Genomic DNA, 26,721 nt, shown 5'->3' with positions numbered 1-26,721 from the left:
ATATGGACAGTGACCAGATGTTAACTACAGTGGAACCTCGACTTATGAACTTAATCCGTATTGGAACGGTGTTCGTAAGTCGAAGCGTTTGTAAGTTGAAGCAAAATTTCCCATAGGAATGCACTGAAAACCATTTAATCCATTCTGGCTCTTTTTCGTTCTTATCTAGAGGCGCTGTTCGCAAGTAGAGTCATTAGTTCCCATAAGAACTAATGCAAAGCCAGTTAATCCATACTCTACCACTAGGGGGAGATTTTTTTTCTTCTTTCTTCTTTTTGACCTCAGATGAATTTAGGTAAAAAAAAAAGGGCAGGAAAGGAGGGGGCAACACCTTTTAAACAGAACACCTTTGAAACCAAAACGAACACCTTTTCGGTTTAAAAAAGGGAGGGAGGGAACACCTTCCAAACAGAAAACCTTTAAAACAACAGAACACCTTTTCAACCAAGCCAAGCCAAGCCAAACCAAGCACCTTTTAAGTAAAAAAAGGGCAGGAAAGGAGGGAGGGGGGAGGGAACAATGGGGAAAAGAGGAAATAAAGAAAGAAGGTAATCACTGGGGCACACAGACCCCTCAGACAAAGGTTTGTGTTTTTACACACACAGAAGACAAAGAGAGAGAAGACAGTGGCGGGCGAGAGTTTGGAGGCTAAAACACATTTTAACCCACACATTTTAACAACAACATTTTTAAACCAAGCAACTTTTAAACAAAACGCATTTTAACATGAAACAAGCAACTTTTAAACCCACCCACCAACACCTTTTAAAACAAAAGAGAGGTCACTTAGCTTTTGGTGTCTTCTGGAGGACATCACGGTGACTTCTGGCTGGAGTATGGTGAAATGGTCATTACTGTGAGGTAGAGGTCCCCTCCTCTGGGTCATCTTCTCTAGGGGTACCCTGTTGCTGTTTCTTGGCTGCAAGCTCCATCCTGGTGAAAAATCTGTCCAGTTTTGTCTGTTTCATCCTGCGCTGCAGAATCTTTCTGAAGTGGATGACCACATTGTCATTCATCATGTAAACCTGCAGAAATCCAAATTACAACCCACAAGGCTACTGTAGCTCACTACATAGGAGCAGTTCTGGATACAAGACACGCTCGGGCTTTCCTTTCAGTGGACAAGCATACCAACTTACTGAACTTAGTGATTTTACTCCCCACACGCTTGTAACTGCACTAATAGTCCAATGTGTCTTGGACACTATGGCATCCATGACCTCAGTAGTCCAACATGTTTGCCTCAAAATGAGGTCACTTCAAGCATGGTTTCTGGCTTCATTCAACACCATATACATTGTTGTGAATCACTCCAGAACTTGCTTCCCAGCTGACTTAGTGGCACTCTGCCCAAAATTTAATGATGGGACAGCCTTTTCAACAGCCACGGCCACAAATCCAAGTTACCACAGATGTCATCCTCACCGGCTGGGGTGCTCACTGCAAATCCTTACAGATTCATGCACAATGGTCACAAAGAGAAGTGTTGCTCCGCATCAATGAGCTGGAGTTGCTAGCAGTAATAAAAACTTGCAAAGCCTTCAAAAATCACCTTACTGGCAAAATGGTTCAGATAGCCACGGACAATACAACTACAATGTACTATATTCTAAAACAAAGAGGCACCCATTCTCCAAGCCTCCCCTGTCTGGCTGTGGACCTCTGGGAGTGGTGCCTAGCCCACCATATGTGCCTCATGGCAATACATATAACAGGTCAGGACAACGACCTCGCGGACTTGCTCAGTTGCAAGGAGGCCCAAGCCCATGAGTGGGAATTTGACCAATCAGTCTTTCTCTCGCTGTGCAAATGTTGGGGCACACCCAGAATAGACGTCTTTGCTTTCAGGAACAACCGGAAGTGCAAACGTTATCATTCCCGCGCAGGAGTAGGAAAAAACTTCTGTGGAGATGCATTCGAAGGCTGTTGGCCCAAGTCACTCAATTACCTGTTTCCATTGTTCCTGTTCCTACACAAAGTGGTGGTCCGTCTTCAGCAGGACCAGCCCAACACTATCCTCATAGTCCACAGCAGCCATGGTTCCCGGTTTTTCATCACCTGTCGTCTGACATATATCACTTGTCCTGTCTGCCACACCTGTTAACAAAAAACAACAATCAAATCCTTCACCCAGATCTTCCAACCCTTCACCTGGCAGCGTGGAGGATTCTGCCTCCATAATGAATGTCATTCAGCAGGCAAAGAAACCTTCAACAAGATAGCCATATTTGTATAAACGGAAAAAGTTTTAGTCATTTACTGCTACAGCCTCGGTTCCGTCCATCAATCCTTCTCTTCCTACAGTCCTTTGTTTTCTATTACATCTGAAAATCAAACGTCTCTCTCTTTCATCTCTCAAGGTTTATCTTTCCGCAATTGTTGCTTATCAGCCACCAGCTTCCCCTGCACCTGGATTCTTCAGACATCCTACTCTAAAGCGTTTCCTTAAAGGACTGTCACATATATATCCAGATGTGTATCCACCACCACTGCAGTGGTCGCTAACGCTGGTCCTGCAACAACTTTACAAAGGCTCCGTTTGAGCCCCTTACATCGACCGACCTTCAGACTCCTTACTTTCAAAACAGCGTTCCCCGTAGCTATTACTTCATCACGACATGCTAGCGAACTGGCAGCCTTGCGGTCTGGCTACTCTTATATCCAGTTCTACCCAGATAAGGTCAGACTATTTGTAGATACTTCCTTTCTACCCAGAGTTGTCTTCCAGTTCCACCTCTCCCAACTGTTGGTTCTTCCATTCTTTTTTCCATCTCTATTTACTTCACAAGAAAAGATCCTCCACACTTTTAATGTGCTGAAGGTCTCTTGCCTTTTATATAGCCCTTACTCAACCTTTCAGGCGCTCAGCTTGACTCTTTTTTAGCTGTCATCTTCCTGCTAAAGGCCTCCAGGTTACCTCACAAAGGATATCCAAGTGCATTACCTCCACCATTCAGCTGGCTTATCAGCTTTCTGGAGTTCCTAGTGCCACAGAGTATCCGCCCTCATTCTACCAGGGTGTTTTTTAGAGGCATTTCCCTACAGGACGTCTGCTCCTCTGCCACCTGGTCACAGCCATCCATGTTCATCAACCACTACATAGTGGACATTTGGCAGAAATCTGATCCTGCTTTTGGGTACACTGTGTTGTCATCTACCTTGGCGTGACACCCTCCTCCGGGTAAGACAGCTTGCTAGTCACCCAGAGTGTGATTCACAAAGGCTATGAAGAAGAACAACAGTTTATCTACCTGTAATTGTAGTTCTTTGAGTGGACCTTTATGATTGACACATCCCGACTCAGCCTCCCCTCTGACACACCCTGTTCCTTGTATGCAGCGGTTGACATAACTGAAGGGAGAGCCTTGGTGCCAAGGTACATATAGAAAGGTATATTTGGGTAGGAAAAGATGTAGGGCATTATAAAAAAAAATTAGACAGATTATAATCCTAGCTTTTTCTAACCCATTCTTGCTGTGAAAATGACTTCTGTTTGTGAAAGTGATGTGAATGGAAGTCTCTATAATACTGTTAATTAGGCTATGAAAGTTGTGTTCCCTCAGTTGTTAGCATCCTCAATATATGAAATTTCCTAGGGAGAAGTCACATATTCTTAAGATTATCATATTTATAGTGAAAACATTAGCACAGAATTATTAGCCAGCATCCAATTGGGATTTTATTTTAGTGTAATATCATGTAAGTCACGGCAGCAAATTACAGCTAATTAACAATATAGCTGGTTGTATGCCTGATTGCTTGCTGATCACAGAACCAGGGACATCTGACCAGAGCTTTGTTAAAAATCAGCTTCAGTTCTTTCCCTCCCTCTGCCCCCCATTACTTATGTTATTTCACTTATTTCAGAATAAAATCCCATTAGGATTCCGGCTATTAATTTTATAGCTCATTAATTATGAGCACTCTATGGTGTATGTTTCTGCCAAACAAGAGGGACAGAAAGTTGCAGTCGAACTTTCTTTTTGGAGCTGTAGCCAAAAGTTTTAGTGTTTTTACTACTCATCCAATACAAGTGTATGGTTACAATGAAGTCAAATCATGACATTCACTGGACTTCTTGCAATATGTTTGATGTCTTATTCATTGTAACAACGCAGTCTCTCTCTTTCTTTGGAAGATTACAAAAGTCTGCAAGTTTAGTAAAAGACACCAGGCTGAGGGGTAAGTAGGATGTAATTAAAGAAAATTTTGGTCCTGAATGTTTAATAAGACAATTTAATAAATGCTTTGGATTTGAATTGCATTTATAGATATCTTGATCTATGGAGTAGCTTATCATCATGCTGGAATAGAGTTGTCAGATAGAAAAATCATTGAAGCAGCTTTTAACATGGGAGACATCCCAGTTCTTTGTGAGTACAACATTTTTCACATTCAGAAATGTTGACGACATATTGTTTCTTTGAAAAGTAGTTTTGATTTACAAAAAAACAGCATGAAGCAATTCCCGTGTGCTCCCCCCATGGTAATGCTAGTTTGAAAAATGTTAACTGACGAAAGTGAATAGTTTCATTTAATATTTTAGTTTAAATTAAAAATTACAAACATTACAAGAGACAATCAGAATGCATAGCTATGTGGAATGGTTAACAAAAAAATTAGCTAGGGACAAGATGACCTGCACTCTTATCCTTTTCATGTTGTAAATCAAATTACTGTATATAACCCCCGGCATTGGCCAGTATTAATCTATCACTCCAAATTGTTCCTAGGATTAAATAGGATACCCCCATGTATGCTGCCTTAGGGAACTACAAATCTGATGAATAAGTTACATATTTTTTTAAAAGTTCATATCAGTTATCCTAGAACAAATACCTGGTTTATAAGCATGCTTGTGTTTTCAAATTATAGTCTGAAGATTTGTTGCAGACAGCATTTCTGTATGGTCAGAGTGATTTGATGTGTATCTGAAACTTTACTGCTAGTTCTTCTCCTATTATTTAAATTTGAGTCACATTGTTCTCAATTGTCATTTTGAGTTTGTGCATATTGCTTGATATGAGAACACAGAAAAAGAACTGGTCAGTCTAACTGTCTAAAGGTCTGTCTAGTCCAGCATCTTCCTTACCATCGTGGGAGACCCGAAAGCAGAACATGAGAGCAATACTAGCTTCCAGTTTATATGCCCCAGCACTTAGTATTCAGAAACTGGTTGCCTGTGATCTGGTGGTGGGGTGCAGCACACAGCAGTCATGAACGGTAGCCTCATCTACTGGGAAGCTATCTTTTTCAAAGGCTGAACTAGCAGCCACCATCCTATCTGGTGACAGCTAATTCTGTTGTTGTCCCCTGTCTCTGACCATCAAGCTTCATTGGATGGCTATAGATCCCATTGTTATTGGATGGGGAGAAAGCTTATCTTTAGCCATTTTCTCCATGCCATGCATAATTGTATAAACCTCTGTTAATTATTTCTAATGGAACCTTCCAAGAGCCTGTCCAGACAGATGTATAGATCACTGTTTATTGGTTCAGTTCAAATCAAATTCCAGCATCTACACATGTTTCTACTTAGATTGATCCATCTTGTCCTATTAAGAGTTGTCCCACTCCTTTCTGGCAGGGCACTAGGAGGTTCTGGATTTGTTTGTTGTTGTTTTTTTTTGTACAATCCAATGCAGTCATAAATATTCCATTGTGTAGCTTGTGTGGATGGTTATTTTGCACCTAAATGGAGCAGTGTTATTTGAGCTGATCTCCCTGCGACACATTAGGTGGGTAGTAACATTAAAAGGGAGGGCAGAGAAATCCCTTCCTCTATTTTTGTCTTCTTTTTCAAAATATTTCCCTAACTAGCAAAGCACAATTCTAATACAGTGCTAGGTTGATGCATTGATGTTTACTTTATTTAACAAAGAAAAAAAGTCACTGTGGCCTGCTGAATAATGGTCTCAAGACAATGCAGGGAAGGGGGCTATGTTGATTTCATGGGCTCTAGCCCCACAAGACAGTGCAGCCCCAGCAGAGCCCCAGATGAGGAGAAAGACAAGGGAATGAAGGAGGGGTTACCTGCCTTTCATATCCCAAACTTCACCCCAGTGTTTTCCATTTTTGCTATCCTCAGCAGCTGCTGCTGTTTATACCTATGAATGAACCAGGTAAACTTACATGTGAATAAACTGGGTCAATTTATATACTAGTACACTGGGTAAACCTTTCTTGTGAGTAAAGGGACAATTCAAAACCTGTGTGGACCCTTCTCATGGGAAGAGAAATATCTCCAGTGTGAATGGAAGGATCACACAAGTGAGAGATAAAATAGATTGCACTGAAGATAAGAACCTTTTAAGCGTGAACCAAACCACTAGTTCCCCTGTCTGGACAGGCCCTTAGTAAAATAAAATACCCTATCATTGTAACCTTCTCTTATAAAAAGTTACACCTGCCTCCTGATTATTTTGGTTTCCTTTTCTGCACACCATTCAATTCTACAGTATTTATTTTGAGGTGTGGCAACATTAGTTAGAACTATACATAACATTCATTGTGTGGGCGTGCTCTAAACATTACATTATCTGCCAAAAACAAAATTAAATTAAAATGATAATGACATAATGGGAACTGTTGGAAACATGATAGCCAGATATTGGATCCTTTTTATTATATGGAAAGATTGTTTAGTATACTTGATATGTTTCTTTGCAAAAATGTCTTGTGATTGGTCTGTTTTTAAATGCTTTCAGTTACTACTAGTACCCTTGCTATGGGGGTAAATTTACCAGCACATCTAGTAATTATAAAATCAACAATGCATTATGTTGGAGGAATGTTTCAAGAATATAGTGAAACTGATATTTTGCAAATGATTGGAAGAGCTGGAAGACCTCAAGTAAGTAGAAACTGTTTTTAAATACATTAAAATGGGAGTAATCAAAGTATATGACAGACAGTGACAATAATCCAAAAATATTCAGTGAAAGTTTTGTAGTCTTGTTTTTCCATAAAGTTTGTATTTTGCACAGTAAACTTATTTCTGAATAATTAATAAAGCCTTATTTAGTAGAAAGCTTATGGGCTGATGCTATTGTCTTTAATCTGAATCTCGGGCTGTGATCATACCAGCGAAATGTCCCCCTGTGGTTACGCAACTTTTAATTGCATTCCCATCATGCTCTGAGGTCATGGGGCATTTATTCCAAGGTATGCATCCCAGTGTGTGTTTGGATTACTGAGTCACTTCCTTCCAATTCAATAAGCACCTAGAGCTTCTTGCTGAGACCGTTTAACAGACGTTCACTGATGCATCAACACAAACGCTGCAGAAAAATTGAAAATATATACTGTATATTTTTAAAGGACATGCACGTTAACCGTAATTCAAAAAGTTGCAAAAATATCATTCACACATGCAACTTTGTTTTTTTTTAAAAAGATCAGCAACAAAACAAGTCGAAGCCTCTAGCTGAGCAAAAAATAATCCACAGTTAGCATGCTTGCCAGGTAAACAATTGGCCATGTTTCATGTGACTGCAAATTTAAATTACAAAATCAAAGGGAGAGAACTGGAAAACATTTTATTGGTGTAACCACGGCCTGGGTTAGCTTGTTTTTTTTTAAAGCACTGTTTATGAAATATTTGTGAGGGGAAAATAAGAAGGTTCTCGTGTAAATGTTCCTAATCTGATTCCCAGTACTGCTGAATTATCTAGATCTGCCATATTTGAAACCATAAGTCCAGTTTGCATCTTCCGTAAAGCATTCTTGTCTTATTTTTGTATACTGAATGTCCATCTGTTGCAAACAGATTTTATATCTACCTAAATACTGTTCTGTGCCCCCTTTTACCAGAAGATTGGCCAAATACGAAAATGGAATGAGCAAGGAAAGTCATGTTACTTGATAAGACAAAATTAATGGTAAACTAGACAGGCATCTTCATTTTCAAATTGTTCACTGATAACCAGTGAAATCATTGATATCATTAACTATTTTCATGGGTGGTAATGTTGTCCCTTCTAAATGTGCAGAGCAGGTTGTGGAGTTCCCTCAGTGGACTTTGGAATAAATCTTTCTTCTGTAGCCATTCTGTTCCACATAAACCACTACTATGAACATCAGTAAAAGTGATATTTTAACTATAGCAGTCTGATAAAATATACTGAGCATCTCTTGCTTTTAATCTCTTGTTCTTTCCCCTCTCTGTTCCAAACTTGCATTCATCTTATGATTTTCTTCACTAACAGGTCAACATTTATATTATTCATCTCACGTTCTTTTTTAAATTGTTCCTTATCAAATATTTTATCTATAAAAATATGTATACTTAAAACAAAATACTATAGAGTTCCACTTAGAAATAAACACGTTTGGGGAGATGCAGGAAAGTCAGTATGAAATTCAGTCTGAAATTTAACTATACCCAGAATCAGGAAACAAAAAGTTTACAATTTCCTTCAGAAAGCTTACTGGTGAATGCCTGGTACTGTAGCTGAAATTCTGTTGTGTAACTTTATGCTGCAAAGTGAGAATGATGTCATCAGCTGGCAATGGAATTCTTTATTTAATTTATGTTAGTTAAAATTTCCTATCCCCTCCCCCCTTTCAGGCTCTGAGGCTCCCTGGGAATCCATTTTGCCCTGGGAAGTCTTTGGGAGAATCAGAATCGGGGCAGGGGGCTTTAATATCAGAAAATCGCTGCTCTATCACTGGTGGCAGTGATTTTTGGCGATGAAAACTTCCAGCCCTGCCTGCGGTCCTAAGGCTCCCAAATGCTTCCCCAGGGCAAAAAAGCCCCCTAGGGAGTGCCAGCACTTGACATGGCGAGATAGGATAGATTAGATTAGATTAAATTAGATTAGATTTAGATCAAGTTTCTATTGCTGTCCAAGGAAATCATCCTTGTTGTCTATAAGGTCACACTAACTTCAAAAACAAAGCACAGCGTGCTGCCTATATACTGCCCCTCAGCGCTAAAAGGACTCTGGGGTGGTGGAGCAATGTGGTGGGGCTACACATTGCGCCACTACCCCAGCAAGCTGGGTACTCAGTTTACCGACCTTGGAAGAATGGAAGGCTGAGTCAACCTTGAGCCAGGTACCTGGGATTGAAGCCTGGGTCATGAGCAGAGTTTGGCTGCAGTACAGCAGTTTAACCTGCACCACAAGGCTCCTTTCATCCAGTATAATCTAAATATATGTTTGGCCCATACTCTTTGCTGTTTATCTGAATCACTTAATTGTAATATTTGATCATAGGGTTACTGCTTTTTGTGCTATATTAAAAAGTATTGGAAAAGCAAGTAGGGATAGTAGTCTTTAGCTAATCACCCTCCCCCTTTAGCCACTTCCTTTTATTTGTTTGTTTGTTTGTTTAGTTTGATTCAACAGCCACAGCAGTCATCATGACAAGGCTAAGTACAAGAGATAAGTATGTTCAGATGTTAAATGGTTCTGATACAATCGAAAGCAGGTAACCTAAGCCATTTTTCTTTATGTTGTTGGAAATACTGCCTGTAATATGTCTTTTTATTGAGAAGAAAGTTATTTCTGTTTCATGGAGATGGGTCTGTGGGGAAAGAGAAGGTTGGAAATTTTTATTATCTCCGCATGTAGGAGAAGAGTAATCTTGAAGACAAGCAATAACCCAGATCAGTATTTCCCTGGAATGTTTCCTCTAACCATTTGAGTAGAACACAAGTAGGTCTGCTTTGCAATCCTTCATATAGCTACATGCCTCTAGGTTCTGTGTGTACCGTACTACAGTGAATTATTTGAAAGAATGAATTAAAAGGAAAAGAATGTAGAATAATCCCTGCATTTTTTTCCTCAAGTGGAACAGGGAGCCTTCACAGGATCTGATGACAGAACAATTTAGATTAGGGAGAAAGACTAAGTTCCTCCTCTTCCTCCTCTAGCATTGATGTTCTAATGCAATTCAGAGTTTCCCATGGTTGTTTTAAATTAATTCTTCTGCTCTAGGCTACAAAACAATAACAAATTGCTTTCAATTAGTTGTGTTACGTTCTCTGACTCCAGTGAAAATCACAGTACACTGGGAGTAAGCTATAGGACTATGGTTAGGATTTCATGTACACATCTCGGATTTCTTGGCCACAATTGTGAATTTTAGTGTTTAACCTCTGTGAATAGGGCTATCTTGCTGACATTGTATATTTAGTTCTGTGCAGATTGTGTAACAAAACATGACTCAGGTGGAGGAAATGTAAAAGTGAAGGCACTGGGAGATCTAGTCATAAATCTTTCTATTGTGGATAGAGTGGTTCCTAATACAGTGGTGCCTCACAAGACGAATGCCTCGGCGGATGAAAAATTTGCAAGATGAAAACGTTTTGTGATTGTTGTGGTTACTCGCAAGGTGGCTTTTTCTGTGGCCGTGCTTCGCAAGACGCTTCCCCCCCCCGCAAGAGCAATGCCTCGCAAGATGAAAATAATTCATTTGTCTTGCGAGGTTTCCCATAGGAATGCATTGCAATGTATTCCTATGGGAAACCGTGCTTTTGCAAGATGAAAGTTTCACAATACAATGCTACTCGTGGAACAAATGACTTTCGTCTTGCGAGGCACCACTGTATGCTTATGTTTGCCTATTATAAGCTGCAAAAATTTTGCCAAAAAATTCTAAAATATGCCACAGTAAAAGTTAACAGGAGCTACAATGCCAGCAAAATTTGCTCTACCTATTGACCAATTCTGAATTACTTTTAATACTGTTGTGTTTGTGCTGAGTTATCCCATTATTCACCTTAGCTGCTCTTCTTCCTTTGTCATGAGCACGTAAAGCTGAATTGGATAAGGGTAGGCAAAGGCTCTGCTGTTGTTCACATTATAACAGGGAGGGCAGTTGAAAGAGCCCTTCTGCAATGGCTGCTCATAACAGTGGGGTGTGGGCCTTGGGAGGGGTTGTGCTCATGACCAAGTGGAAGGCGAGAGAGAGTGAATTTGCCCTCTCCCAGAACTTCACTGTCTGTGGCTGATCTGTTTTGAGAATAAGATGCTGCTTGTAGACCTTAAGCATATTTTGTTTATGTATAATCATGTCCTTTTTGGTTTTCATAGTTTGCACATGCATCTTATTGAACACTTAAATGCAGAAATAGTGCTACACACCATCACTGATGTGAACATAGCTTTAGAATGGATACGATCAACCTTCCTTTACGTCAGAGCTTTGAAGAATCCAGCTCACTATGGTTGGTTAATCTTTCAGTCCAATTTGGTTCTAATAAAGTCTGTTGCAATAAAGTAGCCAGATTTTAGAAAATAATCTGGAAGTACTAAGCAGTTACAAACAATGTGAATGGCATTTTCATTTGCCGTATGTGGGTTCTTTCAAACAGAGGTTTAGACAATGAAAATACTTAAAACTTCCTACATGGAATGTGATAAACTCTTACTGTCCTTGCTTTATCTCATGTGCATGAACATCACTATGACTGTGCCTTCTCCAAGTTACACAAACTATCTTGTAATACCGGATCCTGTTTTGTAGCAGTGCATGGAGTTGAAACTTCCCTTTGATATCTTTATGTTGCAGCCTGCTAAGTGCCTGATATATATTAACTTGAAATACAACACACCGATCAAATACTGTGACCTTTCATGTGCTTGATATATATATCAAGCACATGAAAGGTCACAGTATTTGATTGGTGTGTTGTATTTCAAGTTAAAAATCAAGATTACACCAGAGAATGTGAATAGCTAAAAATTATCCAGGCTTATGGACATATAACAAAAGAAGTTAGTAATAAAAATAACTCCCTCTTTGGAATATACTGGAGCTCTTATTCGCCTTGCTTCATTATTACATGACCCTGGCAGGGACTAATTTAAAACATAAGTGTGCCTATTTTAGAGATGTATTGCTTTTTCTTCATTACTGGCACCATTATTGTGTGTATAGTATCTCCCTATTACGGAACCTCAGAATCACATTATGAGGGAGTACTCATAGTATTTTGCCTTCTCAGTATTAAGTTGTACAGCTGGTTTTGTTGGAAATGTTTTTCTATTGAATGTTGCATGGTATTTTCTACAGGTTTCTGAGAAATAGACTTTTTTTTCCTAGAGGATATTAACATTCAGAAAAGCATTTCATATCAAATGAAAACAGATCTATTTTCCCCTGAAGGCAGAGTTGATCCTGCTTGCTGTCAACACTACAACATAAGACTTTCTGGGGTGTTTGGCACAGTAGGATCTCTCTGTACAAGGAACAGCTGCTTTTCAGAGCTGCGAAAGAAAGAAAGAGGAAAGAAGTGGTAAATGTCATAGTTGCTTTCTTGAAATGCCCTTAAATGATAACAGTTAGGACATTTAACACCTTTCTCTACAACTATTTTCAGGGTGACTTTGATTCTTTTGAGGTACATTCAAGCCATTGTATTAATAAATGGAGAAATATTTACAAAATTAACATATCAACAAGAGTCATAAAACAAAATAAAAGCAAGGAAAAAAGATGTGGCGGTTAAAGACTAACTGCTATATTTTAATGTAAGCTTTCATGGAACATGTCCACTTCATCAGACATAAGAATCAGAATACAGAGACTACATGGTAAAACATTTATGTCCGAGCATAAAATAAAGGGACAGTGGTGTTTGGTTTCATTTCATACCTCATAATAATTTAAAACCAGTGTTTGGTATTCAGTTCTTTTGAAGCTTGGTTCTGAAAACAGCAACAGTAGTTTAAGGAAATACGAACATAGCCCTCAAAAGGCAGGTATGTGTTTCTTATAGGTAATACTGTAGAATAAGCAAGGAAAACATTGATGTCAGTATTAATGTTTAAACTTGCTTTCTTCTAGCTTATTCATTTAGTAGAAAAGGAATTGTTGGAAAGTAGGAAATATGGGGAAATGGCAAATGCTAAAGACAGTCTAAAATAGAAAAACTAGAAATAAGGGCTATATGTGCCATTCTCTTTCCTGAGATGAGACCCATCCAGCTTTGTTCTCCCTAATTTTAGGCACCAAGGGAGACTGTTGTAACACCAGATGTGAGGGGCAAGAAACAAATATGTTGGCGCTCAGGGCTGGGGATGATAGATGTAGCTGGCCACTCTTCAGGCAGATCTGGGCTACTGGCTGCCTAGCAATATGACATTACAAAGTTTTGCTATTGAGAGAACATTATTTCTATTCCCCATTAATTCTATTATAAGTGGTTCACCTCTCTTGCAGGATCTCTTTGATCTATCTGAGCTGGGCCTATTGTGATGGAAATATCCATCAATCCAATCATCAGAACAGATCCGTCTTGTGCATTAGGATCAAATACATTATATGAAGGTCTATGGAGCAAGACTTCACACAGTTGAGGTGCACCTTCACGGAGAATAGTATTGGAGAAAATGCAGGGCATGGGGGCAGCAATATCCTTGGTCCCACAACAGGAATTAAAAGGACAACATATTATTTTTAGTTAAGAGATTCCCAGGAATATAGGATTATATTAAATCAAAAATTAAATTGTGTAATTAAGTACTGACTTTTAAATTTTCTTTTAAAAAATAGCTGTCCATATATCTTTATTATACCAATCTTATGATTGCCATTTTTGTCTTAATTTGCTTGGAAGACCTGCAGACTGCTTTGGTGCACATTCAACCTATGGCCAAATGTAGGTTTGTTTGTTTTTTTCTTCCTTTTAATGAAGGGTTTTCAGCTGGATTGGACAGAACTGGAATTGAAGAAAAATTGCAAGGTGCGGTGTTTTCTACCTATCTTGAAAATAAAGAGATCACTGTGTTTTAAATCGGCTTCAGACTCCTCTGTTAAATTTGTGTGTTCATTCTGCTTCATGCTTTGCCTCAGCCCTCAGTACTTTTCTAACATGAGAAGGGTATCATTTGCCTTAAGTTCAATATGCTGTTAGATGCTATCAAGTTGGAATTAACTCACAGCAACCCTAACTGGGCTTTCAAGGCAAGTGAGATATTTAAGGAGTGGCTCTACCAGTTCCACTCCCCCTATGAGCTTCTGTGGCTGACCAGGGATTTGAACACAGGTCTCCTGAGTCCTAGTCTATCACTCTATCCATTACACCACATTGGGTATCCAGTGGGTATCCAGTTCAATATCAATAGTTGAACTGGTTTGCAATAACATCCAAAAGTGCTTCTCCTCTGCATGATAGAGGCTTCATCTTTGAATTAGATTAAAAATAATTTTGCACATACTGGATTCATTAACCTAGGCTCCATTTCAGATCTATCAGTTGCCTTACAGCAAAATGTATAACATGGAAACATAGGCTTTAAAGAGGCTGAAGCAGTAACCAAGAAAAAAGTTTACCATGTTGCTAGACTTTACAGTGTTATCTGAGCTGTAGTTCATTTGTCATCTGCATAAACTGTAAATTAAGGCCATCACCCATCCAACCAATACCAGCTACATTTAAACTTCCACAAATTTCAGAAAAATGAATGCATATGCTCGAATTTCTCTTGTCAAATTCAGTAGAACTAAAAGTGCCTTATTTCACCTTCAACCATGCCATTAGTAAATTGTTTTTTCCCTGTTATCACTGTCATCAATCTTTTTTTCTTTTCTTTTCTTGTAATTATCATTGGAAACTGAGTAGAACTATGTTTGAAGAACCTGAATGATTTATCATCATTTGATTTGATCAGGATGGATGATACACTCTATTTCAAGCCAACAGGTAATGCTTACTACATTTGCACGCTAGATGTTTTTATTTTTATTTTTTATGTTTTAAATGATTTCTGGACAGGACACTGTCACCATAATAACTGTGGCTCTGAATAGCTTTGAGGTTTCTTTCTCATATCTTATTTCAGTAAGTCAGAATCAATCTCTTCATAATATATCCAAATTGCAAACAGGAACTAGAAAGAGTAAAAAATACTGTACTTTAATGTCAGATCAGCAATGTGAGCCATTAAGACTGGTTCCAGTAGCTACATGCCTAAAAGCTAGATTGCCAAATTCATTCATTTTGGAAGTGTTTTACTGATAGTCACAGCAATTCTGACAATTATAGAGTTCAGCCACAGACACTGGACAAGTGTACAATTCTTGAAAGGCATGTCGTATCCATACTGGATCTGAGGAAAAAACATGATTATAAGGTTACATCAGAAATATAGTGTTTGAAACAGATTCTATCTGCCACATTATGCTAAATTCAGCATCCATGAACATGTAGAGATATAGTTGTAGGTCTGAAGTTTGCAGATAGAAGAGGGAGGGAGTAAGCAATGCAGGCTGCCAGTTGCGTTCCAGGAGCCACAGGATGTGCACAAGTTCCCCTGGCCCCTCTCTTCCCAGGGATTGGCAGATTGGCAAAAGCCAGGAGCAGGCTTTGTAGCAGGGATTGGAGGAAGGAGGTTTTCCCAGTGGTCTGCCTTGAGAGAAGATAATTGCACAAATGCTGAGACATAGTTCCAGACTCCTTTGAAGCTCAGCTTGGCAGCTGCACAATTATAACCTCCTTAGGTTGCACCGATCCACCCCCTGACTGTTTTCCCATGTAGTTATCATTGAGGTTTGCCCAGCAAGTAGCCTGAACATGGCAAACTGAGCAGCAGACAGTTTATCTGATGCCTGGGTCCTTGTCTCATTGAATCTTAAGGCTTTTCTAGTGTGCCTAATAAAACAGTGATCATTTTTATCCCATTCCATTCAAGTTGCCATATTTTGGTTATTTTCTTGGGTCTCACTCCTCTGTCGCTGGTGGAACTAGACAGCACCTCAGGAATTCAGTTCTCTTCTATGCTTTGTAAGACATGAGTGAGCCAATATAGCCATGGTCAAGCTACACAGTTCCAGAGCACTATGAGAAGAAAGGAAGGGAAAACCATTACTCAGTACTCTATATGGAGTGCTCTATATGTAGAAAATCCTGAAAGAGATCACCAGAAGTCGGATTTGACTTGATGGCACATTATTGTTGTTGCTGCTGTTGTTAATCTCCCCTTTCCCTTTCACCTGATGCTTGACAGCAAATGAGAATTTTCCTTTGAAATTAATACTGTTAATTATGTTATTAGCACTCCAGCTAAAAAAGTAAACCTTGGTGGTTTTATTGTTCAATCTGCTTAATGTTGTGTTGTTTCCATTAACCTTTGGATTATAATACCCTGTTTCCCTGAAAATAAGACCTACCTGAAAATAAGCCGTAGTATAATTTTTCAGGATGCTCGTAATATAAGCCCTACCCCAAAAATAAGCTCAAGTTAAGTGAAACTCTGCCCTCTACCATTGTGCAGCAACCAAAAGAAGATGACATGAATGTATTTGAATAAATGTAGATTGTTGTACATGAAAAAAAAATTCCCTGAAAATAAGCCCTAATATGTTTTTAATATAGGACCCTGTCTTATTTTCAGGGAAACATGGTAGATAAACTATGTAGGGAAAATTGAATGCAGTGCCTCCTTTATTAAATACAGCTAACTGCTAATATATATATGTATATTCTACAGAAACTGGACGACTGATGGCTTGGTATTATATTGCCTTTGACACCATGAAAAAGTGTTTCATGATTAATGGAACTGAGACTTTATCTGAACTGGTAATTTAATTATTCAAATGAGGAATTAATATACATGTACAAGTTTTAGCAGAATGAAAAATCTCACTCAGTTGACCGCGGTTGAATGAATCAGTGGATACTGTTGCAGCGGAATGGGGGTTCGACTGTACTGTTATGCGAATTGTTTTGCATGCTAGTGGAAGAGCAGTACGGTGCTATTCTATCATGGAGTTGAGTTAAACGTTAGTGTAGCATGCAAAGGCCTTGAAAAAATCGATAACTTCTAAAATTAGATACCAATTAGATACCAATTATAGTTATAATTTTCTGTGATTGTGGCTGTAATCTCTCATCTGTCTGGTTCTCTCTCCCCACACTTCCCTTCTTGAGGCATTTACCGTATATGGCTCTGACCTAGACACTTATCATTCATTTCCCGTTGGTATACACTATAAATAGTAAAGTTGTGGTAGCAAGTGAAGTGTAGAGGATAAAATGACAGATTAGGACTGAAGAAACCTGGATTCAAATTCCTGTTCAGCCATTCAAACTTACCCCGAGGGATGCTGGCACCGATGGAACCAATTTGGGCTTCATCCCTCTGACAAAAAAAACCCTGCTGTTATACTAAGTTCTTCTTTTTTAAAAAAAAAAAAATTAAATTTTAGCATATGCACAAGGTGCATGCATGTGCAGAACACTGTGCCAGGAGAGTGAGTTTTCCTGTTCCCCTGCCAGAGGTCTGTTTATTTTGGGGTGGACATGGAATTGATTCGTTGGAATTGATTCTGCATATATGAATACCCCATCCACTTTTCAAAAATTCCTGGTTCCAGATAGCAGAAATTTAAAAATAAATAAATAAAAGCACCAGGCTTGCTGAAAATCCTGGTGCCTACCTACTCACCCCTTCGCCCATCTACTCACCCTCTTGCTTGCTCGCCCCTTGCCCACCTAATCGCCCCTTCTCCCACTCTCTCCCTATTACGTACTGAGTTCTACAGTTGGTATTCTATAGGAAATGCCCCTGGTGACTTCTTCACTTGTTACAATTCTCAGCTGATAGTTATGCTGCTGGTGTTATGCAAGTGGGTGTAACTAATAGGATTCCAGCTATTATTTTTTAGGAGCATATAAGGGTTTGACTAGAAGATATTTAGCTTGTAGATATTCGAGACAAAACATTGAAGTACAATGTAGATGTATGTAGAATTTTTCATTTCTTAAGTGGAAAAAGACACTTGTTTCTCCTAGCACAAACCTTTTCACCCCCTAGTTTTGTATTGCAGTGTGGGTTGTGGTTTTCTTGTGATTATTCTCTGAATATGAACAGGTTTAATTTGTAGACCTGATTGCCAAAGCACTTGTATTAGAGAAAAATGTAAGGTAGGAATAGCAATGAGGGAGCCATACATTTATCTTAATGTCTGGCTTGACCCTTTCTGAGCAGATAACTCTAAAACAAGTGTTTAAAATAGTATTTTAAAAATTACAGGAAGTATAAGACTTTGAAATTAATAGGTATAACTGTTCTAGGTTACTTTGATATCCAGCTGCAATGAATTTTCAGACATCAAGTTAAGAACAAATGAGAAAAGAATACTGAATACTTTGAATAAGGACAAGAATAAGATAACCATAAGGTACAAAAATGAATTATCAGATTATTCCAAATGGATGTGTAATTTGAATAAAAGAGAATTTGTGTTCTCTTGCATGCAGTTACATGGCCATATAATGCTATTGGCATAAACTGTAGTATATTCACACAAGAGATGTTAAAAAAGTCTGTGTTTAAAAACCTTTGGCTGATTGTAACAACTTTCTCTTCTACAATTACTATAATCACCTCAATTCCATCTCTCTTACTCTTGTTCAGCAGCAGAGTGAGAATACTTTCTTGAAGCCCCACAGAAATTATTGGTGTTTGATATGCTTTTCATCTTCTTTTTTAATACAGTATATCTTTAATTGACACAGCTCAGTTCTAATGCCATGCTAGGTAGATGCATCCCTGTTTTGATACACCACTTAACTTTATTTAACCAAAAGAGAGAGAAGGAGAGTCACTGTGGCTTGCTGAAAGATGTCCATAAGAAAAGAGGAGGAAGGGGGCTATGTTGACACCATGGGCTCCGCTCTCACAAGGCAACACAGCCCCAGCAAAGCCATAGCTGTGAAAAAGGCAGGCAAAAGGGAAGGTTATCTGCCTTCTGTCTCCCCTGGCTTCACCCTAATGTTTTCCCCTTGCACCACTGTCCTTGACTGCTGTTGCTTATTCATGAGTCAACCAAGTAAACCTAAATGCAAATAAATGTGGTAAACCTTGCTCATGAGTAAAGCAGCAAGCCAAAGATCTGTGTGGACCCTTCTCATAGGAGAATAAACGTCTCCACTGTGAACAGAAGGATTGCTCAAATGAGATTAGATTGCACGGAAGATAAGAACATTTTAAGTGCAAACCAGACCACTCCAGATTCTCCCTCCTAGACAGACTCATAGTCTAACAGCACATATTGTCAGGTAGAGATCAAGAAAGAACAATGTATAGTTGTGCTATAAGTTTCTTGGTTTTTCATTGGGACTTTCAGAGCATGTGTAGCTATAGAGTTCCAGCTCAGATGAATAGAATCAAGTGCAGTTTATTTTATTTTAGATACCCAATGGAAGGAAAGATAAAAACGAGAGAAATGAAAGTGAATTGGTAAGCATTTTGTACTATATGTTCTTTTAAAATTAAAATATGGATCAAAGTAAGATTCCTAGTAAATTACTTCTTACAAGATATTTTCTCAGTATTCCATATTTACTAGTTTGGATTCTGAAGTTGATTTATTTATTTATTTTGCTCTCAGTAGTGCTCCTGAGTTTATGTATATATGGTGCTTTTTGAATACTTTGAAGAATTCAGCATTTGGGGTTTTCTTCCAGTCTTATTCAGGCACAGCTAGGATGTATTCCCATACAAGATTTCACCTTGACACAAGATATAGGCAAGATATTCAGGAATGGCATAAGAGTTACAAAATGTATGGTAAAATCTAAATTTTGCTTTTAAACTGCTTAATAAAAGTTTGCATTCTAAGTGTGGGTTTATTCTTATACTTTTTTATTTTTCTTCTTCAGGGTTGTCTGAATTTCTGGCTTCCCGTCAAGACAACTTTCTTGTGTTACTAAACTCATTGATTTTGGCAAAATGCTTTAAATGTAGACTTTGGGAAAACTCAGTATATGTAGCAAAACAACTTGAAAAAATAGGTTTGTATCATAGTCACTCTTGTAAGTGTAAGTTATATTTGTACTTGAATTCAATCTGAATATTTTGCTACACATTCAATGAAATCCAGCAAAACAGACATCATCAGGGTAATATCACTACAGCTCTCCGACTCGCCCAAATTTGTTAGTTATTCTAATTAATACATGTAGTAGAGAAATGGGGCAATAGTTTCTTAGGGGGAGACCCACAGCCACACAAGATTTTAAAATAGGAGAGCAGCATCAAATTGGCAAAAAATAACAGCATGCCAGTAATTAAGGGATCAATCAAATGAGCAAATAGCTCTCTAATGGTTTGCTTTTGGTGTGATTTGGTTTGCCCGATTTTCAAGCAACAGTGTGTGTTTTAAGTACAGTAAAAGCGATCCATCCCACCCCTTTTGCAAGCTGTTCTGCTCCTTTTTGGCATAGTTTAAGTTGGTGTGATTGGGAGTGCTCTTCATTATCCTGTTCTGCAGTCTGTGTGGTTGCTTAATTCCTCCCAAATAGAGCTATGGGTGGCATTCACCTTGGTGATAACCCTGTGATGCATGCAGTGGGTTGTGACAGTAGAAAGAATAGTGAAGAAACCCCTTCCTCTATTTTCCTCTTCTCATTATTTTTAAAAAATCTAAGTGATGCAGCACTATTTTAGATATAAGGAAGTATCCATGCTAGGATACTCCCTTGTATCCGTATTGCTGTAGCACTATATATTTCTGTAGCACTATGCCCTTTATTAAATTAAACAAAAAGGGTAGACGTTGCTGCACCTTGTGGAATGACAGCAGCGACAAATGAAGAAGGGGAGGGAACATCAGTAATCAAAAGAGGGAGAAATTGGAGTGATCTGAAGTGTTGTCTGGCTCCTTCTCATGGAGAAGAATCATTTATTTTGTGAATGGAAGGCTGTCTTAAGGATGCCATAAAATAGATAGCAGTGAAGGTTAAAAAAAAACATTGAACATCACCCAGATCACTCCAAATTACCCCTTCCCCTTAGTTGTGCCCTAAACCAGGGGTCCCCAACCTCCCGGTCCACGGCCCAGTCCGTGGGCTTGCTGGAACTGGGCTGTGAAGACAGCTGTCCGCCCGCCCGCCCCCAAAGGTTGGGGATTGCTGCCCTAAACAACAAATCCATACTAAAGTTGTGCAAGCCACAACACACCAATCTATCTCAATGTTTTCATAATCTAATCACTGGTTTTCACCTATAATATATATCATTGTGATAATGCCTTTGTATTCAATCAGTCAAATTCTTTGTTGACCATAACTTAGCAGATAAATATAACTATAATATGCCTTTGTTTTTAAATGACACTTGTGAACGTTTATCTGTTCATTTAGAAAATGTAATTTAATAGAGAACTGTGGCAAAGTTTTGTGAAGAGCTTTAGGGTAGTTCCCGCTATGCTTCCTTTTCATATTTACTTGCTATTACTGAAAAAAGATTCACTTTATTGGGAAATGCAATTGGTTAAAAAATCAATTAACACATTTCAATTTTCTGCAGGTTTAACACTGTCAAATGCAATGGTAAATGCAGGTCTGACATCCTTTAAAAAGATAGAAAATAAAAATGCAAGGGAACTTGAACTGGTATTTATTTTCTAACTTACATAATTTTCAGTTGTATCAAATATAGTGATCTACAACATCTGTTTATGCATTGTTTTGTGCTAGAGATAGACATTTTCATAAAATTCTAAAACCATGAAAAAAAGTTGTTTCACATAAAAAAAGGAAATGAGGGGAGAAATCGAAATATATACAGTACTTATTTTCAATATCAAACCTAAATTTATTTTCTGCTTTAGCCACAAAAATCTTTCACTTAAATAAGTTCACATATAAAATTATGAAATTAGAAAACAGAAAAAAACCAGTTTTGCTTGACTGAGATTCTGGCTGTCCTACACAGAAACTGCTACACACTATGCTATCCCTAAACACTTATATCTTTTTTTCACCATCTGAGAAGCTGGAAGAAAATAAAAACAGAAGCCACAATTTTAATAACAAAACAGATTATACTGTTTGGACAAGAACAGTCTTGCTTCTACTGTGATCATCTCCACAAAACTGGAAGGTCAGCAGATGAAAGCAAGTTACAATCCACAGACACTAATGGCAGCCAGCAGCCTCATATGCTTCTTTCATGAAGGTGGAAGCATCTGCTAACTGCAGGCATGCATCTTGGATTAGTGTTTTTTCATGCCCACACTGTGCACAGAAATTTTTCTTGAATTCTATAGGCTGTCGTACATAAAACTTCATACTATGCATTTCCTGCCATTTGAATAAAATCTTCCTTTTAAAAGCATTTCATTCATTCAGAAATAGAAACTTTTATGAAATAACGCAGAAAAAAAAATCACTTCCTGAGTTCCCTCCCTACAAGCCTTCTCATCTCTAGTTCGTGCATGGCTGAAGGAATGTCAGATATATAGATTTCTCCTGCTTTTTTTCTTTTAAAACATTAAAAATCATAGCCTTTAAAATTGTATACAGAATCATTTAGAGTGGCTGGATTTATTCACCCATCTGGGTGACACTTCTAGATAAAATGTATGTAGTAGCATGGTATACCACAAGAAAGATATGAGGGATGCCCTTCTGTGACCATGATAATATTGTATGGAAGATACTTTAGTGGTATACATACGTACTGAGGTTGCCTAGATTGTGAGAAAACAATGACTATCTATAACTATTAAAAGGACTGGGACAAACCATGATTACTCATGATAGCTATAGCATGTTTTCAATGTACAGTATACACTGTTTTGCAGTTCTTATTTTATATGGTAAAATAGAAACAGTGGATGAAAGCAGAGTGATTGCAGAAAAGGAAAGCAATAATAATACACGAGAGAAAGGAGGATAAGCAACTGTTTGAATATGAGCACTCTTAACATGAGCTTGGAAGAAACAGAGTGAAGTAGACATTATTCTTCTTACCATCAGTGTACATATGTTTTACAGGATTACATGAACAGAAGACAGGCAATTGCTTAATTTTTGGGGGGGGGGCTAAACTCCAGTTGTTACACCCAAGTAGAGTAAACCCACTGAATGAATGGGAGTTGGAAATTCAACAATACTGTAAGTCTAATTGATTCACTGGATTTACTGTAGTTGGAACTGATTGGACTTCACCCTTTTCATGCAGGATAGTTGGTGTGGAAACTGTTATGTCTGCCAGAGTGTTTTATGACATGTAATTGGGGTAGTAAGATGACAGTTATTTAAATTATCCCAAATTATTATTTGGATGGATTTAGGGGAAATAGCAATAACAATACCAGGAAGACTTCTATCTTTTTCTAACAGATCCAATATCATATTGAGGTATTTGCCAAAGCATTGATGTTTTAAATTAATAATACTATCTGAAATCAAATTTTCAGATTTTGAATAGGCATCCTCCTTTCGGAAATCAGATTAAAGAATCAGTAGTGTACCTCCCAAAATATGAACTTACTATAGAACAGGTAAGTCTTTGGTCCAGTTGTGATATTTTTGGGGCTTAGCACATTCTCTTGTGATAAATGTTATCTACTAATATTTTATGAAGTAGGTGTCAGTGTGAAATACAAATAACTCTTCAATAGGCAGAGATCATCCAGGTCTATTTCTGAGTTTGCCTAGAGGAATCTAAGCAAGAGCACGTTATTCTCTTCCAACAAGGATCTTTCTCAAGATTTTACGTCCATGTTCAACTAACCTTGTTTGCTGAATATGAAGCAGTGGTGTATTAATTCTTTTTCCAGAAAACAAGCCAAGATAAAAACCAAGATTTTCCTTAGTTAAGATTAATCTGTTCAGTAATTGTAGACTCCAAGTTTCAATATCGTCCTCAGTAGTTCAGTGTTATATCAGACCATGGCCAATATATACAAAGTGAATTTTTTTTACCACTATGCCATGTAATATATTTAAGGCTAGTTTTATTTTCAATTTTATTTCTTTTCTAGCTGGCAAAATACAGTGAAGCGGTAGCTGAAATCCTAGTGACAGTCATATTAACCAACTTTGAACAGCTACAGACAAAGAGAACTGCTCCAGATTCTCACTATGTCACCTTAATAATAGGAGATAATGATAATCGGGTGGTTATAAAGCAAAAGATTACGTGAGTATACTCAGATGGTTTTTAAATGTTAATCATTGTATGTTCGTGTTTATTCAAGATCACTGTGTTGATACTTTGCAGGGATTCTGCTTTGCTGAAAGTTGGGAAGTGGATTAAAAAGGTTGAAGTGAGAAGACCTGTTAAATCTGATGAGCTTAGCATAAATCTAATTAGTTCAGAATATGGTGAGTTAATCTCATTAATCTTAAAATCAACTCTGTTAATTATTAAACATTAAATATTATATTTAAAGTGAAATAAGTGTTCCCTCTAAACTGTGCATGCATGTGCTCCCCCAGAGATCCATCGGGGATGCGCAGGGGCAGCTGGTACGTTTACTTCCTGTTTCAAATTAGACCCAACCCACCTCTATGCACACGGAGTGAGGCTCCCATGCAGCGGGACAGAAAATTAGAGGGAATGTTGAGTGAAATGTACAGTATTCATTTTGCAGTAGAAGTATTCTAGATCTGTCCAGAATTACATACTGGTCTCTCTTCTCCTCCCTCCTTACATGTTACCTGTACGTCTCTGCAGTTCTAAGATAATGATGATAATTAGTGTTAGTTTGCATTTCCACTAGCCTTATAATTACATCTAATCATAATAGAAGAGAATGAAAATCTGTTGCCAGACATTTCTGAAATCTTAATATCTGGTCTTAGCACAGATCTTCTGAACAGATTCCTAAATTGAGTCAGCAATTGCTGTGTCCATACCCAGTACCTGTACTATTCTACTTTGATTTTGGATTACAGCTTTTCAAGTCAATTAAAAAATAATTAAAGGAATCTGTGTTGGTGCATGCAACATTTTGAAACTAGTCAGGCTCTTCTTTTATTAGGATGAACCATACTAACCAAATCAGAAAGGGAGAGGGAAAACTGGTATGTTATTGATTCTTCAAGGCTGGCATTTAATCACAGTTTTAAATAGAGGATAGGAAGGAATGTTTGACATCATTTGATAGGGTTCTCTTGGATCTATAATTTCCAGTTGGTATGCAATAGTTCTCTGTCACTTCCTTATTTTTTTGCTAACATATATATATTTATAACCCAAGTGGACTTAAAGTGCCAAAGCAGGTACTGTATTCTCTTTCCCTTTGAGAAGGGTGACTGTGAATTCAACTGTCTTCTCTGGAGAACACATACCCCAGCTATCTATTTAATGACTGAAACTCCCATTAGTGTTACTATTTAGATGTTCTCTGGAAGTTAGTTTTTGGGAGCTTTGTTCCCCTTGTGTTGATGCAAAAAAGTAATGAATTCAATTTCCAAGCTCTGAGCAGGGGTTAACTATGGGGAGGGGAAAATCTGCATATCTAATGCACACACTTGGTTCTTTCCCCCCTTTTGCCCCTGCTTTAATCCAAGACAGATTTCTCTTGGTTCTCTTCTACCTAGCAAATTTTATCTTAAAGGTTTAGAACATTTTTTTAATCCTCACCAGCCTCTTGATCCTTGCATTTTCTATATCTATTAAGGATGATCAGACTCCAGAATCCAAGTTTATCACTTTATCCATTACACACACTGTTTCTTTGCTGATCTACATATCCATTATCCTTTCATTGGTTTTCTATGAGCCAGGGATTTCAGAATTGTTGTACTGGCATGGTTTGCGTTCTTATTTACTGATCAAAGCAAGAGACAGACTCTTTCTCTTCATCATATTCTGGTGGTCAAGCCACACCTGGCAACTAACACTTCTAATTTCATGGATCTCTTGATGGGAAGAGGATTAAGTAATTTCTTCCCAGCCTGAGAATTATCTGTGACAGGCAGTTGGGCCATTCAGGTGAGGCAAGAGGGCAGCTCTCTACAGCTCTGTCACTCTCCCAAGAAAGATTTATTTCATCTCCAAGATCAAAGCCTCCATCCAAAAAAGAGGTACAGTGGTGTGTCGCTTAACGATTTTAATTGGTTCCCAAAAAAATCACTATGTGAAAACATCGTTAAGCGAAACACCATTTCCCATAGAGATGCATTGAAAACCAGATAATCCGTTCCAATTGGAACGGATTACCGTCCTTAAGCGAAAATCGCCATAGGAAAAAACGTTAAGTGAAACGCGGTTCCTCCATTGAAATGCATTGAAGCCTATTTCAATGGGGGGAAAAAATTCACAAAAAATTCAAAAAGACTCAGAACAAAGCCAAATTAAGTTAACAAAGGTTTTATTAGGTGCACTAACGATTCCAAGCATTTTAAACATTTTTAAAACATTTTAGAATATTTTAAAAAGAGCGAAAACGGGGCTGTCAAAAAAAAGTTAAGCGAAACAAGGGGACCTAAAACCAAAAACGTTAGCGAAGCATGATCCCGAAATCATTGAGCGAAAATCGCCCATAGGGAAAATCGTTAAACGAAGCGCAAGATCGCTCCGAAAAAAACCGTTAACCGCATTTTTCGTTATACGAAGCAAACTTTAAGCGAGGCACCACTGTAGTTCTGTACGTGATCTAGCATCTTTGGGGCAAAATGATAGTAGAATTAATCTTGTCCCCTTTTGCCCACCAAAGTTCCCAAGGCAATTTAAAATAACATTTAAATAATAATAAAAAAATTAAAACATTAAAAAAAGAGAGAGAGGCAGCCAGCATATCTCAGGTCCAGCATACTGTTCTCAAAGCCCCAACAAAGATACTCTTTTGAATATTTGCAGTTTGTTTCCCTAAGGCTCTTATCTCTTGAAGTGGTCGTCTTAGCAGCCATAGTGACAGCTAGACATATTTCTCAGTTGGGTACCCTCTCAGTTAGGAAGTATCTCCGCATTTGTGGGCCACAGCTCTTTTTCATCCTAAACCTTCTTTTATTCTTAATTTGAATGT

The 26,721-nt window shown here is 38.1% G+C and overlaps 1 protein-coding gene across 1 annotated transcript in view; it reads left to right on the top strand.

Moving 5' to 3' along the window:
• HFM1 (helicase for meiosis 1) overlaps positions 1-26,721 on the top strand; it is a 71,279-nt gene that overhangs the window by 23,132 nt on the left and 21,426 nt on the right. The window contains exons 13-28 of the mRNA XM_078391754.1: positions 4,139-4,182; positions 4,272-4,373; positions 6,708-6,853; positions 9,338-9,432; positions 11,040-11,173; positions 13,646-13,693; positions 14,573-14,653; positions 16,440-16,531; positions 18,029-18,135; positions 19,149-19,196; positions 19,424-19,521; positions 19,619-19,750; positions 21,267-21,352; positions 23,164-23,247; positions 23,731-23,888; positions 23,970-24,073. Of these exons, the coding sequence (XP_078247880.1) occupies positions 4,139-4,182; positions 4,272-4,373; positions 6,708-6,853; positions 9,338-9,432; positions 11,040-11,173; positions 13,646-13,693; positions 14,573-14,653; positions 16,440-16,531; positions 18,029-18,135; positions 19,149-19,196; positions 19,424-19,521; positions 19,619-19,750; positions 21,267-21,352; positions 23,164-23,247; positions 23,731-23,888; positions 23,970-24,073 (1,559 nt within the window). The remainder of the gene's footprint in view (positions 1-4,138; positions 4,183-4,271; positions 4,374-6,707; positions 6,854-9,337; positions 9,433-11,039; positions 11,174-13,645; positions 13,694-14,572; positions 14,654-16,439; positions 16,532-18,028; positions 18,136-19,148; positions 19,197-19,423; positions 19,522-19,618; positions 19,751-21,266; positions 21,353-23,163; positions 23,248-23,730; positions 23,889-23,969; positions 24,074-26,721) is intronic.

This window comes from Pogona vitticeps, chromosome 4, assembly GCF_051106095.1.
Source record: "Pogona vitticeps strain Pit_001003342236 chromosome 4, PviZW2.1, whole genome shotgun sequence".
NCBI lineage: Eukaryota > Metazoa > Chordata > Lepidosauria > Squamata > Agamidae > Pogona > Pogona vitticeps.
Note: the sequence above shows the minus strand (reverse complement) of the source record. Positions and strands in the feature narration are given on the sequence as shown.